Source organism: Felis catus, chromosome C2, assembly GCF_018350175.1.
Source record: "Felis catus isolate Fca126 chromosome C2, F.catus_Fca126_mat1.0, whole genome shotgun sequence".
NCBI lineage: Eukaryota > Metazoa > Chordata > Mammalia > Carnivora > Felidae > Felis > Felis catus.
In genome coordinates, this window is record NC_058376.1 from 111656894 (window position 1) to 111674081 (window position 17188).

A 17188-nucleotide genomic window follows, 5' to 3' on the forward strand; every position below is an offset into this window, starting at 1 on the left:
TTTTGTTCAACAGTGCATGTAAGCATTTTTTTAATTTTACTAAAATATAGTGTCTAGAGTGATCATTTTTGATGGCTGCATTGAATTCCATCAAACAGATGTGCAGAATATAGGTAACTCTAGCAGAGATCATCTAGATTATTTCCGATATTCTCATATTACAGATAACATTGCAAGGGATATATTTATGAACATAGACATTTAAAAATCATTTTCTAAAGTTACATCTGCAGAAATGGCATTAGCGAGTCAACAAATATAAGCACTTTTTATAGTTTGGTAAATGGTTTTCAAACAGATTAAAATAATTCCATCTATTTAGCTAAACACATAATGTGTTTCAATCAAAAAAATGTTGAATCTTTTACTCTACAAACATTAAGGCAGGATTTGTCTTATAAATCAGATAAGTTTTATAAATTTTCATACGAAATAGGTAAGAGGTTGTGTTTACATTAAAAGCCATCATTGTAATGAAGATATTCACTGAACACTTTTATTTTTTTTCATTATTTTTTAAACATTTATTCATTTTTGAAACACACAGACAGAGAGAGTGTAAGTGGAGGAGGCCAGAGAGAGAGATGGAGACACAGAATCTGAAGCAGGTTCCAGGATCTCAGCTGTCAACACAGAGCCCGACGCAGGGTTCAAACTCATGGACCGCGAGATCATGAACTGAGCTGAAGTCGGACACTTAATCAATTGAGCCACCCACGTACCCCTCACTGAACACTTATAAATATTAAAATCCATTTCCAGAACCATCTATTCCATAATTATGGAAAATTAAAAGTACTTAGAAAATAAAAAAAATCAAAAGTACTTAGAAAAATTCCCAAAGGAATGTGACTTAATTCTATGTTAACTTTTTTTGTTTTGTTAATTAAACAGCAGTGGTATAATGAAAAGAAAATAGAGTTTAGAATCAGAAATTGTGGGTTCTACTTAGTTCCTACATTTACCAGCTATGGAATCATGAATACCAAGAAAGATAATGTATAGATTAGCTGAAAACACACAATACAAATCTGGTTAAAATAAATAGTTCTGTTATTTGACCTCTAGGTTTTTTTATGATTGTGACAAACCTATTTCAAAATGATCAGAATAATAACAGGTTTTATAACTATTATTAAATTCAGCAATGTTCTGCAAGTTAAGGCATTGAGCTTCTAAAGACATTAATGCCAACGTCTGAACTTATTCAAGGGGGGACAGTCATTTGCATGTTCGTTAAAGAAAGATCTGTTTGAAGTAGTATGTTTTGTGCTCGCCATATTTAAGGCAGTCATTTTTGGAAAACAACTTTCAAAAGCAGGAACAGAGAGCTTATTACAATAGGGAACAGGGACTATTTTAATATTTTGGGAAGTCAATTTAAAACATAATGACAAATATGAAGGAGCTTATACATATATCATGTAACATACAACATTGTATATAAATATATATTAATATTTAAGGAGCTTCCATATATATGTACCTATTGTTCAACAATAAGCATCACAGACTTTTTTTTTTACGAAGCTTGAGCTATATGAAACTTTAAAAGAGGAGGGGTGCCTGGGTGGCTCAGTCGGTTAAGCGGCCGACTTCGGCTCAGGTCATGATCTCACGGTCTGTGAGTTCAAGTCCCGCGTCGGGCTCTGTGCTGACAGCTCAGAGACTGGAGCCTGTTTCAGATTCTGTGTCTCCCTCTCTCTGACCCTCCCCTGTTCATGCTCTGTCTCTTCCTGTCTCAAAAATAAATAAAAAACGTTAAAAAAAATTTAAAAAAGGAATACTGGATAAACAATGATTTTATCAAAGTACCACAGCATTAATGGTCATGAGTATATAATCTAATGCCAAAAAATTATCCGTATTTTTACCTCAAAAAGGATTATAATCTTCACATTTTAAAATTCTGGTGATTATGGACAATGATCTCAGTAGATTGTATAATTAAATTCCCAAGAAAGAAATCTGATGATGTGATACCTACTTTCAATGTTATCTAATAATTGTACAAATTTGGCCCATCTGAACTTCATTTTCCTCCTTCTAAAAAAAATGAAAAAAAAAAAAAAAAAAAAGACACCCACGTCAGCTACCTGAGAGGATTTGTGTTAAGATCAAATGGGAGATGTCTTTGAAATCTAAAAGGCAGAATCCCTCGTTATACCATTAGGGCAGAGAACACAAGCATATTTCTACAGATAATACAGCTCAGAATTTATCACTTTATCCCATGTAATTAAAAAAAAAATCAAACTGACCAAGTAAAAAAATCCTTCCATTTTCAGGTTTGCATTTATTCATTCCTATGAGAAACATGTAAACCAACAGGACAGGAAAATACAACTCTGAAACAAGGTCATCAATAGGTCAAAATGCTCAAGTCAACAGCTACTTTTACCACTTTTGCTAAATAAATGAAACCAGAGAAATGCTAGATTTAATTTGGAGGAAGCAATTAGTAGAAGAACAGCAAAAGTGAGTGGTTAAGCTTAGGAGTTACAGTATTTTAAACAACTTACAACTTCTTCATCTCCCAAACAAAACTCAAACTAGTCACAGAGAGTAACTGACAGACTAGATGTTTTAAATGGGGATATGACTACATTGTAAGGAGCCATTCTACAGCCTTAGTACAGATTTAAAAAAAAAACAAAAAACAAAAAACTCCTTAGACCTGTGTGCACAAAACTCTCAATATTTCTTAGTAATTTTCTAGAGAAGTTAAAAAGTCATACAAGCAGCAGCCAAACACCCTCCACAAAAATACAAAATTAAAAGAACCCTACCAATAAGCTTCTCTTATTAAAAGAGTATCTGCTTTACAGGGCGCCTGGGTGGCGCAGTCGGTTAAGCGTCCGACTTCAGCCAGGTCACGATCTCACGGTCCGTGAGTTCGAGCCCCGCGTCAGGCTCTGGGCTGATGGCTCAGAGCCTGGAGCCTATTTCCGATTCTGTGTCTCCCTTTCTCTCTGCCCCTCCCCCATTCATGCTCTGTCTCTCTCTGTCCCAAAAATAAATAAACGTTGAAAAAAAATTAAAAAAAAAGAGTATGTGCTTTTCTAATCTTATTTTGAATCGAATGTCTTCTATATGCAATGGATCATGCCAAATCCATTAAACACCTATAAAAATCTCAATCAAGGCATCACTTCCACTAATACTTGACCTTCATTTAGCTCTAAATGCTCTTTTTTTATATGTAGTCAATAGGTACCATATTGTCTTATGCCTGTATGAAAACGTCACTGGACTCTTCTGTGTCAATAAGTAGTAGAAGCTTTCAGCATCCAGTGGCCTGAATTAGATACTCACGTCATGATTCTGTCAGTAGAATAAAACTTTCAGCACAAGAATAATCTATTTGAAAATATTTTGTAATGTTTATTTTTGAGAGAGAGAGAGAGAGAGAGAGAGAGAGCGCACGTGAGCGAGCGAGCATGAATGGGGGGAGGGCAAGGGGCAGAAAGAGAGGGAGACACAGAACCTGAGGCAGGTTCCAGGCTCCAAGCTGTCAGCAACAGAGCCTGACGCGGGGCTCGAACTCACAGACTGCAAGATCAGCTAAAGTTGGACACCCAAGCGAATGAGCCACCCAGGCGCCCCAAGAATAATCTATTCTAGAACAAACAAATTCCAGCTGAAAAATATCAGACGCCAAGGGGTGTGCCCATCTTTCCTGGAATATAGTCTGTTGATATAGAATGGATGCCATAACCAAATAGCAATCTAATATCTTTGTCAGCCTCTGAAATGTAAGGTCAGTGGATTAGTTTTTTGTTTGATTAATACTAGTAGGTGGTATAAACAACCTTAATCATTATCAGTTTACTTGAACTATTTCATTATGTGCACTGCGTTCTTAGCAACCTAACAAAATGTAGAATGTTAAGTGTTTTGGAGGAGGAAGGTTTTTAATTCTGAGTCACAAATAACTGTACATAAGGTAAATGATGAAAAGTTAAGCCTTAAATAACAGGTGCTGGCATCCTGTTGAGTAAGTATTTTACAGACTATTTGTGTTTAAGATCACCTGGCAGATTTGTGAAAAAGACTCCCCCAGTGAAGGAAGACCTACAGAATCAGTCTATGGGGATGAGGCCCTGCATTTTTAGTGATCATCCCATGTGACTCTAATCCCATTAAAACTTGGAAACCACGGCTCTAGGACTAAGGGCAAGAACAAGATGCCATGTTTTGTAGCTGGAATGCTCAAAATGTAAACATGTTCCCAAGGAGAATGTTAACAAATGTTAAAAATTTATCCTGTGTTATCTTCTCTGTTGGATTACACTAAACTCTGATTAAGGGCATGTATCTTTTTGTGATTAATTAATTAACTGGTTGACTGGCTCATTTATTCATTTAACAAGTTATTGGGTATCATTTGTGAGTATGGCACTATTCTGATGTGGATCTTTTCTTGCTATTGATAGCCATTGAAAGGTTTCAAAGGTATTCCTCACAAGTATTTTTTACTTGAAAGATGTTCAGTAGTTCTTTGGATATTGTTGAATAAATGAGGGAATGAATGCATTCATGGATCCTTTTTGCACCATAAAAATTACTGTGTTATCATGAAAACAAGTCAAACAATAATTTCTTAATTACCAACTCTTCATAATAAAGTAAGGATATGACTGAAAACCTCAGTCCTGTTTAGTACCTATAAATTTTAACAATTTCTTTTTTTTTAATTTTTATTTATTTTTGAGAGAGAAAGAGAGCATGTGGAGGATGGGCAGAGAGAGAGGGAGACAGAATCCAAAGCAAGCTCCAGGCTCTGAGCTGTCAGCACAGAGTCCAACGTGGGACCTGAACCCACGAACAGTGAGATCATGACCTGAGCCAAAGTTGGATGCTTAACCAACTGAGCCACTCAGGCGTCCCAACAATTTCTTAAAATAAGCATTGCAAATAAACTGCTGCTTGCAAATTACAAAAAGGTATCCCAAAGTTAAAAATGTAATTTTAAAAGCCTCATTTCAGTGACCAATATTTAAGAGATTTGCTCCTCTTTAGAGAAAACCATGAATACCGAATTTTACAGTATAGAAAGTATACTGCTACAAAGTCTCTTAAAAGGTATCCAACAAAGAATGGATAATATGGATATTGATATAAAGTTGATGTGTGTTTTACATCTATATATTTAATAAAACATGTAATATACATTTGTATATTTAAACTAATTTAATGTATTTATTAAATATGCTTATTTGAATGTTATATTTAAATAAAATTTTCAATAACTTGTGGCTGGCATTAAAAACAAAAAGACAACCTAAATGTCTTCTAGAATATTCTAACTGGAGGTGATCTTACAGATTATCTGGTACAATCCCCTAATTTTATATGTGTGGAATATGAAGTTCAGAAAAGATCAGAAACTTGACCCAAGCTTACTCATCTAATTAGCAAAACTGCTAACACTAATTCTTGGATTCCTGTTGTTCGACTTAACATTTTTTGTAGTATCACAGTGAGTGCTGTAAATATGTGTCAGTTCTCCCAAACAGAAGAACCAGAAGGCTGATAATCTATGGTATTTTTAATTTCCTTATGGTCTAACAATTTGGAGCAGAAAGACAGAAAGAAGTGGCAAGAACAGTTGGCCAATATTTAAACTGATTTAAACTTTTTTCACCTTCAAAGGAACTCAAAATTCAAACACGCACTTCAGAGTTCCAAGAGGCAAAAACAAGAGCATATAGATTTAAACCGAAATAACTACACATGTGGCGAACTGGTAAATAAGTGTGTGCACTTACTGCCATGTCTTTTGGATTGCGATATGTTGTGCAGTTAGCATGAGAGGAAATAACCCGAAGACAGGAGTGTCTAAAATCACAGCGCCAAGCAGAACGACATGCCTCTTAGCTTCACAGTGCAATATGCTAACAGACTGTAACTGTGACAGGGCAGCAGCTCCTGTTAACCAAAATAAGACAGGAAGCTGCCCTACCACTATCAAGCACTGAGATAAGAGGAATTCAGGTTAAAAGGAAATGACAGTCATGTCACAGCAGCCAACTGCTGTCACTGTAGCAGAAGACAGACAAAATACACAAAGTAGCTCCTCACAAGAAAACTCCAGAACTAATAATAAAAGTACTTATTTTATTGTTTAAAAGTGTTTATTTATTTTTGAGACAGAGTGAGCAAGCACAAGTGGGGGAGGGGCAGAGAGAGAAGGAGACACAGAATCCGAAGCAGGCTCCAGGCTCCAAGCTGTCAGCACAGAGCCCGACGATGGGGCTTGAACCCACGAACTGTGAGATCATGACCTGACCTGAAGTCAGATGCTTAACTGATTGAGCCACCCAGGTGCCCCAAAAGTACTTATTTTAAATTAAATACTAATCAAAATATAACCAATTACAGACTACCTAAAACTATGGTCAGATGAGTTTATAAGAGTTCGGACCACACAGCTCAGCCTTTAAGGAGATTTAAAGAGAGATTTTTAAGCTTCTTAAATATCATCTCCTATCAATAACTAATTCATTAAAGGTCATCCCAGACTGCCTATTTGGTTCCCATCAATCAACAATTATGCATTACGAACCGAGGGTTTGCTTGAGAAAGATCAGGGGAGGGGGAAGGTGACTCACACGTTAAGCATCGAGTGATTTTTTTTAAATATTTAAAATTCCTAAATTGCCTCCTAAGTTATCTGAAAACAGCATTAGTTAAATAATGAGCAAGTGCAACTGCACAACGACCAACCACCCACAAGTGAAAGTGTATCTCTAGCACACAGCCGTCCTTGGTCCACAGAGGGCACACAACTAGGTCTCCACGTCCTTTCGGAGTTGTCCTTACGGGACTGGCTTCATCAGTAGCTTTTCCCAAAATTTTCATGAAAGGTAAACATGCAAACAAACAATGCACTCTAAAGAACATATGGGCGCCAAAATGTCTTGCTTCCTCTCTGTACTATCACTTGTATGGGAATGAGAGATTTAAACCGTGTTTAAAAATGGAGCTCTGAGCTCACACCCAACTGGCGCATCCTTTCCATGACCTTGAGGAAGTTTTGCCACAGCTTTCCCCTAAATCTCTTGCCCTATAAGATGGAGTTAACAGTATCCTCCTCAGCAGATTGTTTTGAAGGCTAACGATGCAATGCATGTGATGGGTTGATGCTGTGTTTGGTAGAGTAAATCCCCAGTAAATACCAACTACTGTTACCACCATCAAAAAAGGTGGTGGCGGTTCCCACTACCTTGAAATCTGAGATCTTTTGCAATTAATGCAGAAAAGCCCTACCAACGAGAAACTGGTGCTTATTAAATAAATTCCTGCTAAACTGATTTAGGGTCAGTTAGGGTCACACAACAGCCTTATTTTGCCTCTTTCTTAGTAACAAGTAACACCAAAACTTCTCGGCCCCAACTACCTACTGCCTCATCCTAACCAGAGGAAAAGGAAAAAGTCACTTTGTTCCTTAGTTGGACATGAATGCCGGGTTTTAGAGCTTCAATGTACAATAATGTTGCCATTTTGTTTTCTTCATCTGAAGTTTACCAAATCCATTAATTTATAGCCATGCTCCAATTCTGAAACAACCACTTCAATGTAAGATTTACTTCTTTAATTTCTTTTTCATGCAGCAACAGCAAAGCATATAGATCTGATCATCCTCGACTCTGAGACTTGGAGCATCATACGCTTTCCAATTTAAACCATTTTTATAAGAGCACATTTCACAAACAAAGCTGCCTTGCTATTATTCCAACCAAAATACTGTGAGGCCTATGAGGAAATTCCCAATAATAAATTCTAAAATGCTTTATAGATAGTAGCTGAGCAAATCGTTATGAGAACAAAGTGTCAGGGGATGAACAGAATTGGTTGTTCTTTTTTTTCTGTAAAGATTGTTTTTTAACATTTATTTATTTTTGAGACACAGAGAGAGACCAAGCACGAGCAGGGGAGAGGCAGAAAGAGGGAGACAGAATCTAAAGCAGGCTCCAGGCTCTGAGCCATCAGCACAGAGCCTGACGTGGGGCTCCAACCTAGGAACCATGAGATCATGACCTGAGCCAAAGTCTGACGCTTAACAGACTGAGCCAGCCAGGCGCCCCTTGGTGGTTCTAACTAGCAACAACAACAACCAACATTTAGCAGGCATTTGCCGTGTGTCAGACACTCCTGGAGGTAAGGGCCATTATTATCTCCATGTTAAGGATGAGGAAACTGAGGCCCAATGAAGTAACGTGTGGTCTAACCCCAGAGTCCAAGTTCCTATCCGCTCTTATACATACAGATGCTGTGGCTCTCGTAATGATTTCACTGGTCAAATATGGCATACCTAAATTCTCGCAAAATGCTCCAAACACCAAACCAAGATCTCTGCTTCAAATATTGTTTAACCTTTACGGCCATGGAAGAAGTAAACAAGCAGCACACTCTGAAAATCAGAACGGAGTACATAAAGGAACCAGTGAAGCATTCCTACCTCAAGTCTGTCTGTCCGCATTAATTTCTGTGCAGCAGCCGCAGCAGCTGCAGGCACGGGGACCCCAGGATTCCCTGTGACCAACATTGGTGCGGTCGGCAAGATCTCTGCTGGAACCAGGCTTGGGGAAACAGGTCCCAGGTAGGGATTAAAGGCTGCTGATGCATTGGTGGCTAAGCTTGGTGCAACTGAAAACATTGGCTGAAAAATAAAATAAAAAGCAAAATTTAATATACAGGTGTTGGCTCAAATTTGATATTCTACATTATGTAATCTATCCCTCATCCATCCATCCATCCATCCATCCATAATCCATCCTTCCTTTCTGCCCTCCCTCTTTTCATTTAATTCTATGTTTATTTGCTCTCATTCAGGATAAGAATGTTTCTTGAATAAGCATTCCTCAAATCAATGCTTTTCTAGAATACAATAGGTAATTTACTCATTAAATTTTCTGCTGGGATTTTGAAACTTGGTGTCCATAATGCCTGTAATTTCTTTTTGAATAATAGATCAATTATTCAATACAGAAACTTCCTGGGGTCACCTAATCTCCATTTTTATCCTGATATAATCCTAGAAACTTGTCTAAGAAATACATTTCATAATTGCTACGTCAGATGAACTTGAGAGATCTGTTTACAACTGTTAATGGGTTGCAAGTGTCCTATTATCTGGAATAAATAAAGCAGAACTCCCAGCGGATAACAGAGTTTCACAGTCAATATAAACTGGAAATAAATCTCATGGGACATGTGAAAGATGATGATGACACCATTTCTCTTGAACACACGAGGTAAACTATTTGGCATATTCACTTGTTGCAGGCTCTTCCAAAGAAACTGTAAATATTCCAACAGTTTATCACACTCCTGTGAAACATTTAACGAAGAATTTACCTTACTAGGGAGAAGCCATTCTGAACGTCTGAAAGTCTGAAACAGAAAACTTCTAAAGAAATGCTACACGGTTTAAAAAAATACACATGGTATTTTGTGACAAGATAGAATTTCTGCCAGAAATGCTTTAATGGATATAGGAGGATGTGGTATGAAGATCTGCATATCAGAAAATATATCTGTTCTTAAGTAGAATTAAATAATTTACTTGAAATCTACTTTAGTGATTTGCTTTTCCAGTTTTTAAAGCATAATCTAGCTGAACAATTTTCTGCCCGTGGGTGGTATCTTTTGGCTTCCTAATTCAATAGATTTTCAATTCTCGAAGTTTGATACTTTGTGTAATAATAACGTTTGTCTCCAAAATACAAAAACTCACGGACAAAATGGATCCTGTTTTTTAAGGGACTTTTTTTTTTTAACAATTAATTTTCTTTACCCTGTGGTATAAGGAACAGAATCGTGGACAAATTATTTAGAATGAAGGGGACACTAGAATGTAGCTAATTCTTCCCTCCTATAGAAATAAGAAGTTAGATGAACCCTGAGTTTACATAGTATTCAAGAGAGTTTTGGAATAAAGTCTTATATAATTAAGATGTAAGGGTAATTCCCATAGCTCAAAAGAAATGTTTAAAATACACACACACACACACACACACACACACACACACACACACACACACCCTTATTTAGGCTGGCCCTGACTTGCCCCATATTTAGAAGGGTAAAATGGAATTCAAGAATTCTGTTTTTCTTAGGGCAGTGGTTCTCAATTACGTAGGTGATTTTGCCTTGTAGGACACATTTGGCAATGTCTGGAGACATTTTTGATTGTCACAGCTTGGGGGCGCTGTTGCGTCTCATGCGTGGAGGTGAGGGATGCTGCTAAGTGGCCTGCAACACACAGCACAGCCCTCACAACACAGAAGGATCCAGCCCCAATGTCAGTAGTGTTTAGGTTGAAAATCCCTGTCCTACGGGATGCACTTTTTTCTCGACTTCACAAATTGTTTTAGGACAGAATTTTTGCAGCTACTGTACACGTTCTTATTAAGACCATGGAAAACAGAATATTTCATACATAATCTGATTCACTAGGAAGAAGAAACAATATACCATACATTCCGCTCATATTTTCAAGTTGTAATTATGCTTCCAAACGTGTTGGTTTGAATGCTATGGTTAGCTGCCCTGCCAGGTCGCTGGCTCCTGCCTAATGAAGTGGCCTAAAGTAATACCTCTGGTCCTCAGCCCCGTCCCTGCCCAAAGCACTGACAACAGGAAACCACCTGAGCATTCCAGATATAAACAATCAATAATCTGTCAGAAACTGGGGCCCAGAGCAATCTCTCTCCATCAACAGTTACTTGAATAGCAGCTGATTTTATACTGCTCCACTGTCTACTGGCTGCTAAGGCAGTGCCAGGACAAGGGTTGACCTGTACAGTGAGTATGTGTTGAACTTGGACTTCTACTCAGAAATACCCAGGTTAAACACACACTGTTACATATACACTGATTGTAATTTCAATGAGACCAACACTCTAATTTCTTATTAGGTATTTAAGAATTATAAGCAACCAAGCACAGAAGACCAGAAGACCTGTTTAAAATACGGACAACAGTCTGTATCATTCCTCTTTGTATTCTATTGCTATGAATTAACGTGTATTTTTCAGGTTGAACCTTCTTAATGAATGCATACTTTGGAAAGTTACTGAGATGTTTATGTCCCTGTACACAATCTACCAGAATTATTTAGAAGCAGAGGTCAAATTTACAAAGCTATTTGGAGGCAAGAAAAATCATTTATTTTTAAGAAAAGCATTCTTACTTGAAGAGAATAAGACCAGGGACGAATAAAATTCAGCTCTGTTAAATCTCACTGCATAAATTTATAATCCCAATGCATATAATGCAACAGTTACATATTACAGATAAAAGAATACTTCTAACTAAAAATATTGATCTTATTAACTGGCAACAATTTTCCTGCTGGATTGTTTCTATTGAGTTGTCATGTGAATGGATTTTCTGACTGAATTCAGCAGAGCAAATTCAAGTCTGAAGAATTTTAGGGCACTGTCCCCATGCGAAATCTAGCAGCTTTAAAAATCCGAAACAGGGGCGCCTGGGTGGCTCAGTTGGTTAAGCAACCAACTTCAGCTCAGGTCATGATCTCACGGCTCATGGGTTCGAGCCCTGCGTTGGGCTCTGTGCTGACAGCTCAGAGCCTGGAGCCTGCTTTGGATTCTGTGTCTCCCTCTCTCTCTGCCCGTCCTTCGGATTCTGTGTCTCCCTCTCTTTCTGCCCCTCCCCTGCTCATGCTCTGTCTCTGTATCAAAAATAAATATTCAAAAAATTCTTTTTAAAATTCTGAAACATCAACTATTCAGCAAGCGCTCTCTCTGTTCTCTCTCCAGATAAGTAGAGCTATTTGCTAAACAGGTAGCCGATCGATGACAATAATAGCTCTATACTGTGAAACTTGATTCCAAAGGCTGCTCCCAAAAAGTGCAACATTCCTTCCGTTATTTTGAGGTTTTACACATTTGTTACATTCCTTTTTCAAAGAGCACCTTGCTGGAGGTAGGTCACTGCTTGGCCTTATCAGTGCCCTAATCAGATTAGTCAAGCTGGGGAACTGCTTCACTGCCAATTCTCCATTCCCAAAGCCATCCTGCAGACAGTTCAGCAGAGTCGCAGGGATGGATATTAATGCTATGGTATTATCAAGTGCACCCTATTTTCTCTTAAATCTCCACAAGATAACATATAACTATGTAATTGGTATATCTGATACTGACTACATTCTTGTAATAATGATTTACAGGTATCTTTGTTCCTGGAAGGCGTAAGGAAGGTTGACTTATGATTGCCTTTTGCCAGTGAACACCCTCAGCAGAGAAAAAACAAACTGCAATCTTATAACGTCAGTGCATTTATGGGCTAATCACTTGTTTGTTTTAAATGAGACATTTTGATTCCATTAAAGTAATCAGGCTTTATTATAAATTAAAATGTTATTCAATTTCACATTATGACCCTAGTTAAATGTGAGCAAACATGATTATTACTAGACTTCCCTCTATTTATTGTGTGCCAGGCATTGTGCTAAGTGCTTTACCTATGTTATTATATTTAATTCTCATAAGAGTAAAATATAAACGCCATAGGGCAAAGGAAAAAAAAACACCCTCCATTGTTTCTGTTTGGAGTTGGGGGGGGGGCGGGTGGCACAGATATCTATAGAGTTCACTGCCAAATCCCCAGAATCTAGCTAGCTGCCTAGAACATAGTAAGTACTCAATAAATATACACTGAATGAATGAGTGAATGAATGAATATGTGGATGAATTAAATTATAGTCTTGTCGGGGGGGGTGGGGTGGTTTCATTACTCCCTCCCATTCTGTAGACAAGGAAAAGCGCTCACACAGATTATGTGTCCATAATCATAAATGAGTGTATGTAAGACTTAGGATTTGGACACAGGTGTGTCTGATTTCAGGTGATTCTGAAACCTGAGGTTCTCAGTGCTGGCTGGCCATTAGAATCCTCTGGAGAGCTTCAACCCCCGAATGCCCTGGCACTCCCCACTCATCACATTCTCTGCAGTACTTTTCAAATCTCTTGGGTAATTTCAATTCCATACATTATGTGGTCTTCTACCATTTAAACACAGAAATAGATTCAGATTTCTTGATTCTGCGTAAGGTCTCTAGGGAGACAGGTTTTCTTACGGCTTCCTTCTTAACATGGTTTTTCCCTCTACATTGAAGGTTGCTCCTGCCCAGTCCACTTGTTTAATTCCTAATCATGCTTCAAGAATCACGACTCTTTCTCTTGAAGCTTCCCCTGATCCACCCACATCTCCAACTCTGACGAGGTTTCTCCTACCCTCTGTTACCACAGAACTCCTCGGCACTCGAATTTGGCAATGATCACCACATGTGTTTACTTAACCATCTCTTCTACCCTGCAGGCACTCAGACTGCTGCCTTATGCAATGTGCTGCCTTCATTCTGCACCCAGCCTGTGACTGCGATCTACGCAGGTCCCCTACACACATTTGACTACACACAATGACTGTATTAATGGATTTACTAACTGGTTTCTCCAGCACACAAACTAATCAGCAAATGCATTAAATGTTTTCTAGTATAGATGCTTGAACATTAAAAAAAAAAAAGGAGAGATTTCATGTTACTTCCTCCGCACCTGAAAATTTAATCATTAATTTATCTCATATGCTTGTTTGAAAAGTATGATTTATTTTTTTATGCTGAGCTAAGTTTTTTTCAGTAATATATTATTACCATGCTGTAATGTTGCAAATAGCATAGGGGCCCTAACTTATTTTAATACATGATGTGAATCACGGTTTATTTTGCATATAATGTTTGTGACTTTTAACAAAAAGTTAATGGAGTGCATATAATAAATAATATCTAATCAGTGTCTGCTGCAATTTACAGAAGACAAATTTTGTCAGATTTTTCTCAATTTTACTTGTGCGTGCATGTGTGTGTGTGTGTGTGTGTGTGTGTGTGTGTGTGTGTTTGTAAAGGTTGATCCTGCAAGCAGTAAAAGAATAAACCTTTATTTTTACTCGACAGCACACAATCAAGGTGTATGAAACCATGTTTCTGGGTATACACAATCCTATACAGGAGCTACAGAAGTCTCTGTAAACAATTGTTTTGCATATAAATGGCCAAAAGCTAATGGAAATTCTCAACAAATTCACATCACGATGTCTTTTTTTTTTTTTTTTATAAGAAGGCAACATATGACTGGAATTAAAATAAGAAATACCATTTAAAGTCCGCTTCTAGACGGACTCACTGACTGGGCAAATCGCAATGACGACCTAGCTTTAATTTTACCTTACCCTTCAATCAGTTTTAATGAAGTAGTAACACTTAAATAAAGAAGACTGACGTCTGGCCCATCAAGTAAAAAGGTATCACCACATAGGGCCTGGTCCCTAAGATTTGGGCCAATGTCAAGGTGCTCCAGGAAGCACAGACTCCTTGACCAAAACAGGCACTGGAAGTGCAGGTGGAGGGAGCACGACTCAGGATGACGGCCGTGGAAAACATTTTACCAGAAACACTTGGTCATGAAGTGGCCTTATCTCAATCACTAGCTGAATACACTGGAAGGTAAAGCACTAAGAGCCAATTTAAGAACTCTAGGTGTTCCTGGACATGTAACAAATGATGACTTCAAAGCTTGCAGCACTCAACTGCCAGCTGCTGTGACAAAGAAACGCCGTGACAGCAAAGGTGAGGCGACGGGAACCGCAAGGAAGCTTCCACGATTTTGGCTAAGTGCAGTAACTCTGAATTTCTTTATCCCTAGGCTACTTCAAATTCATGAAATGCACAGTAATTCAGCTTGAGTTATGTACCTCAAGGCGGCTAGGTGTGTGTACCTGAAGGGAAGCTGCCATTGGAAATTATGGATGGCCAACGTTATCCCTGGAGAGCACAGAGAAAGGCAGATGAGGTCACTGCTGGTGGGACTCCAGAGCTCAGATACAGCTCTCCATAACCACTACTTAGGCAGAGTTCTTCAAGGGCAATGACAGCTGGAATCAACAGAATTTCTGAAGACACCTTTCTGGGATGGACCAAAGGAATATACCAGATGCTTCCGAGTTGTGAGCCACAAGATACGGTCTATATTTGGTTAGGTTGTTTGGTTTTCTTGTTGGATTATCTTTACATCAGACAGTGCATGGCAATGCAATCATTTTTTAAAGTGGTAGTTAGAAAAAAATACAAATACTTAATTTTTAAAATTTGGGTAATCAAGTCCTACAGGTCTTCCATTTATCTTCAAATATCAATATAATAAGGAGAAATATGATCCTTTGACATTTTTATTAGGGGCTTAGAAATGATAATAGAATTAATGGCAGTTATTTAATCATTTATTATGCAAATTTTAGGGAGGAGACAGAGATAAATTCAATTTGTTATTTTCAACTACTTATTTTCTCATCTTACAAAATGGGAACAATTGTGTTAGAAGATTGTTAGGAACTCGCAGAAAATATATTTTAAACGTTCACTGTATGTTGAAGAAGGCCAGGGATTTCCAATGAATCAACCACGGACTCAGAGCTGTGGTTGGTGGATGTCTCCCACTAGTGTTTCTACAGCATGGATGCCAGAACCTGAACAGCTTGGGATAAAATCCTTGTCCTGGGGGCGCCTGGGTGGCTCAGTCGGTTGAGCTTCCGACTTCGGCTCAGGTCACGATCTCACGGTCCGTGAGTTGGAGCCCCGCGTCAGGCTCTGGGCTGATGACTCAGAGCCTGGAGCCTGCTTCTGATTCTGCGTCTCCCTCTCTCTCTGCCCCTCCCCCGTTCATGCTCTGTCTCTCTCTGTCTCAAAAATAAATAAATGTTAAAAAAAAAATTAAAAAAAAAAAATCCTTGTCCTGCTACACACGAGCCATGTACCTTATGCAAATTATTTAACCTTTCGGAACCTCTGTATCTTTATTGCTGAAGTTGAGATAATAATATCTACTTTATAGGACGGTTGTGAGGATTTTTGATACAAAAAGTAGTGAGTGCAGTAAATGCCCTTAGAGCGTTGTCTTTGCTCCCAAAATGTTAAGCCCTCTTTCTGGTTCTTGGCTTGGCGCATTTCATAACAACATCATAAAGTCCACAAAAACAGGAAACTCTCCTATAAATCCCTGAATTCCCCAAGTCAGCCCAAGGTCATATTCTGAAGATCTTAAATTGAGAGACCCGGTCTCTGAAAATTTATGAAAAGAGGAAAACCCAATTGAGGGACATAGTAGCTATTGCCTGGTCTCAGTGGTACTCTCACCAAGCCCCTGGCTGCCTCTGCTAATACATATCCGACCATATGCCCCATTCCGTGCCACAGTCTCTATATTTGGGCTTGTACTCTGGCTCCTGCTCATGATTCCTTTGGAATCACAGGGGCAGGTAAACTAACACAAACCTCTGCTCTCTTCCTTGTATTTGGGGAAGGAAACTCCTTACTTCATTCTTTCACTCATCAAGAAATTTTTGATCTCTGTTATATGCCAGGCACGATAGGAGATGCTTCTGGATTTGATTAGAGCTTCCCAGCTCCTTCTCTTTGTGGTCCTTCAGGCTATGGTTTGGGGGCCAAACTGGTTAGCCCTAGAAAACTAAGATGCTTCACCTACTTGACTACAAATCCTGAAACTACTCAGACATTCCTACTCCTCCTGCTATTAAGGATGTGCTCACAGTATCATCTTTGATAGAACCACTACCTGGGTTGGATCCACATGTGTGCTCTGTCTTCAAACACGAACATCTGTCCTAGCAGCCATCCTGGTTGCTTCCAACCCTGTTATAATCCCTATTTGTAGACCCAGCATTAAAGTTCCAGTAAGCAGCTGGTTATGACCATCTCATTTATTTCCGAATCTCTGTATCACGACCCTCATCAAAACAGGGCTGGCTACACAAAGAATCGCAAAGTCTCAGGTGGGGTTTTGAAGGCAAATTTCCTGGATTAAAGCCTTCTCCACAGTCATTAAAGCCCCAAATACTTTAAAATTGAATAATTAAAAGGACTTCTATATTTATTACCAAAAAAGTCACCCTGAACAGAGTCTATTTTAGACTGTGATCCCAGGATGCCTGTAGCAGAAGGGTAATTCCACATTCAAATCTAGTCCTATCAGGGAAAACTAACACAAAGCCTGAATGTGCTCGCAACTAATATAAATAAATGTTTTGTCGAAGTAGAGAACTTTCCACCAAAACCACCAGAAAATGTGATTTTTCTGATGGTTTC

The 17188-nt window shown here is 38.5% G+C and overlaps 1 protein-coding gene across 20 annotated transcripts in view; it reads right to left on the minus strand.

Moving 5' to 3' along the window:
* The window catches only part of MBNL1 (muscleblind like splicing regulator 1), a 207503-nt gene that overhangs the window by 24004 nt on the left and 166311 nt on the right, over positions 1-17188 (minus strand). For all 20 annotated transcript variants that reach the window (XM_019810547.3, XM_045037422.1, XM_019810554.3 and 17 more), the window contains one exon: positions 8465-8665. In XM_019810547.3, the coding sequence (XP_019666106.1) occupies positions 8465-8665 (201 nt within the window). The remainder of the gene's footprint in view (positions 1-8464; positions 8666-17188) is intronic.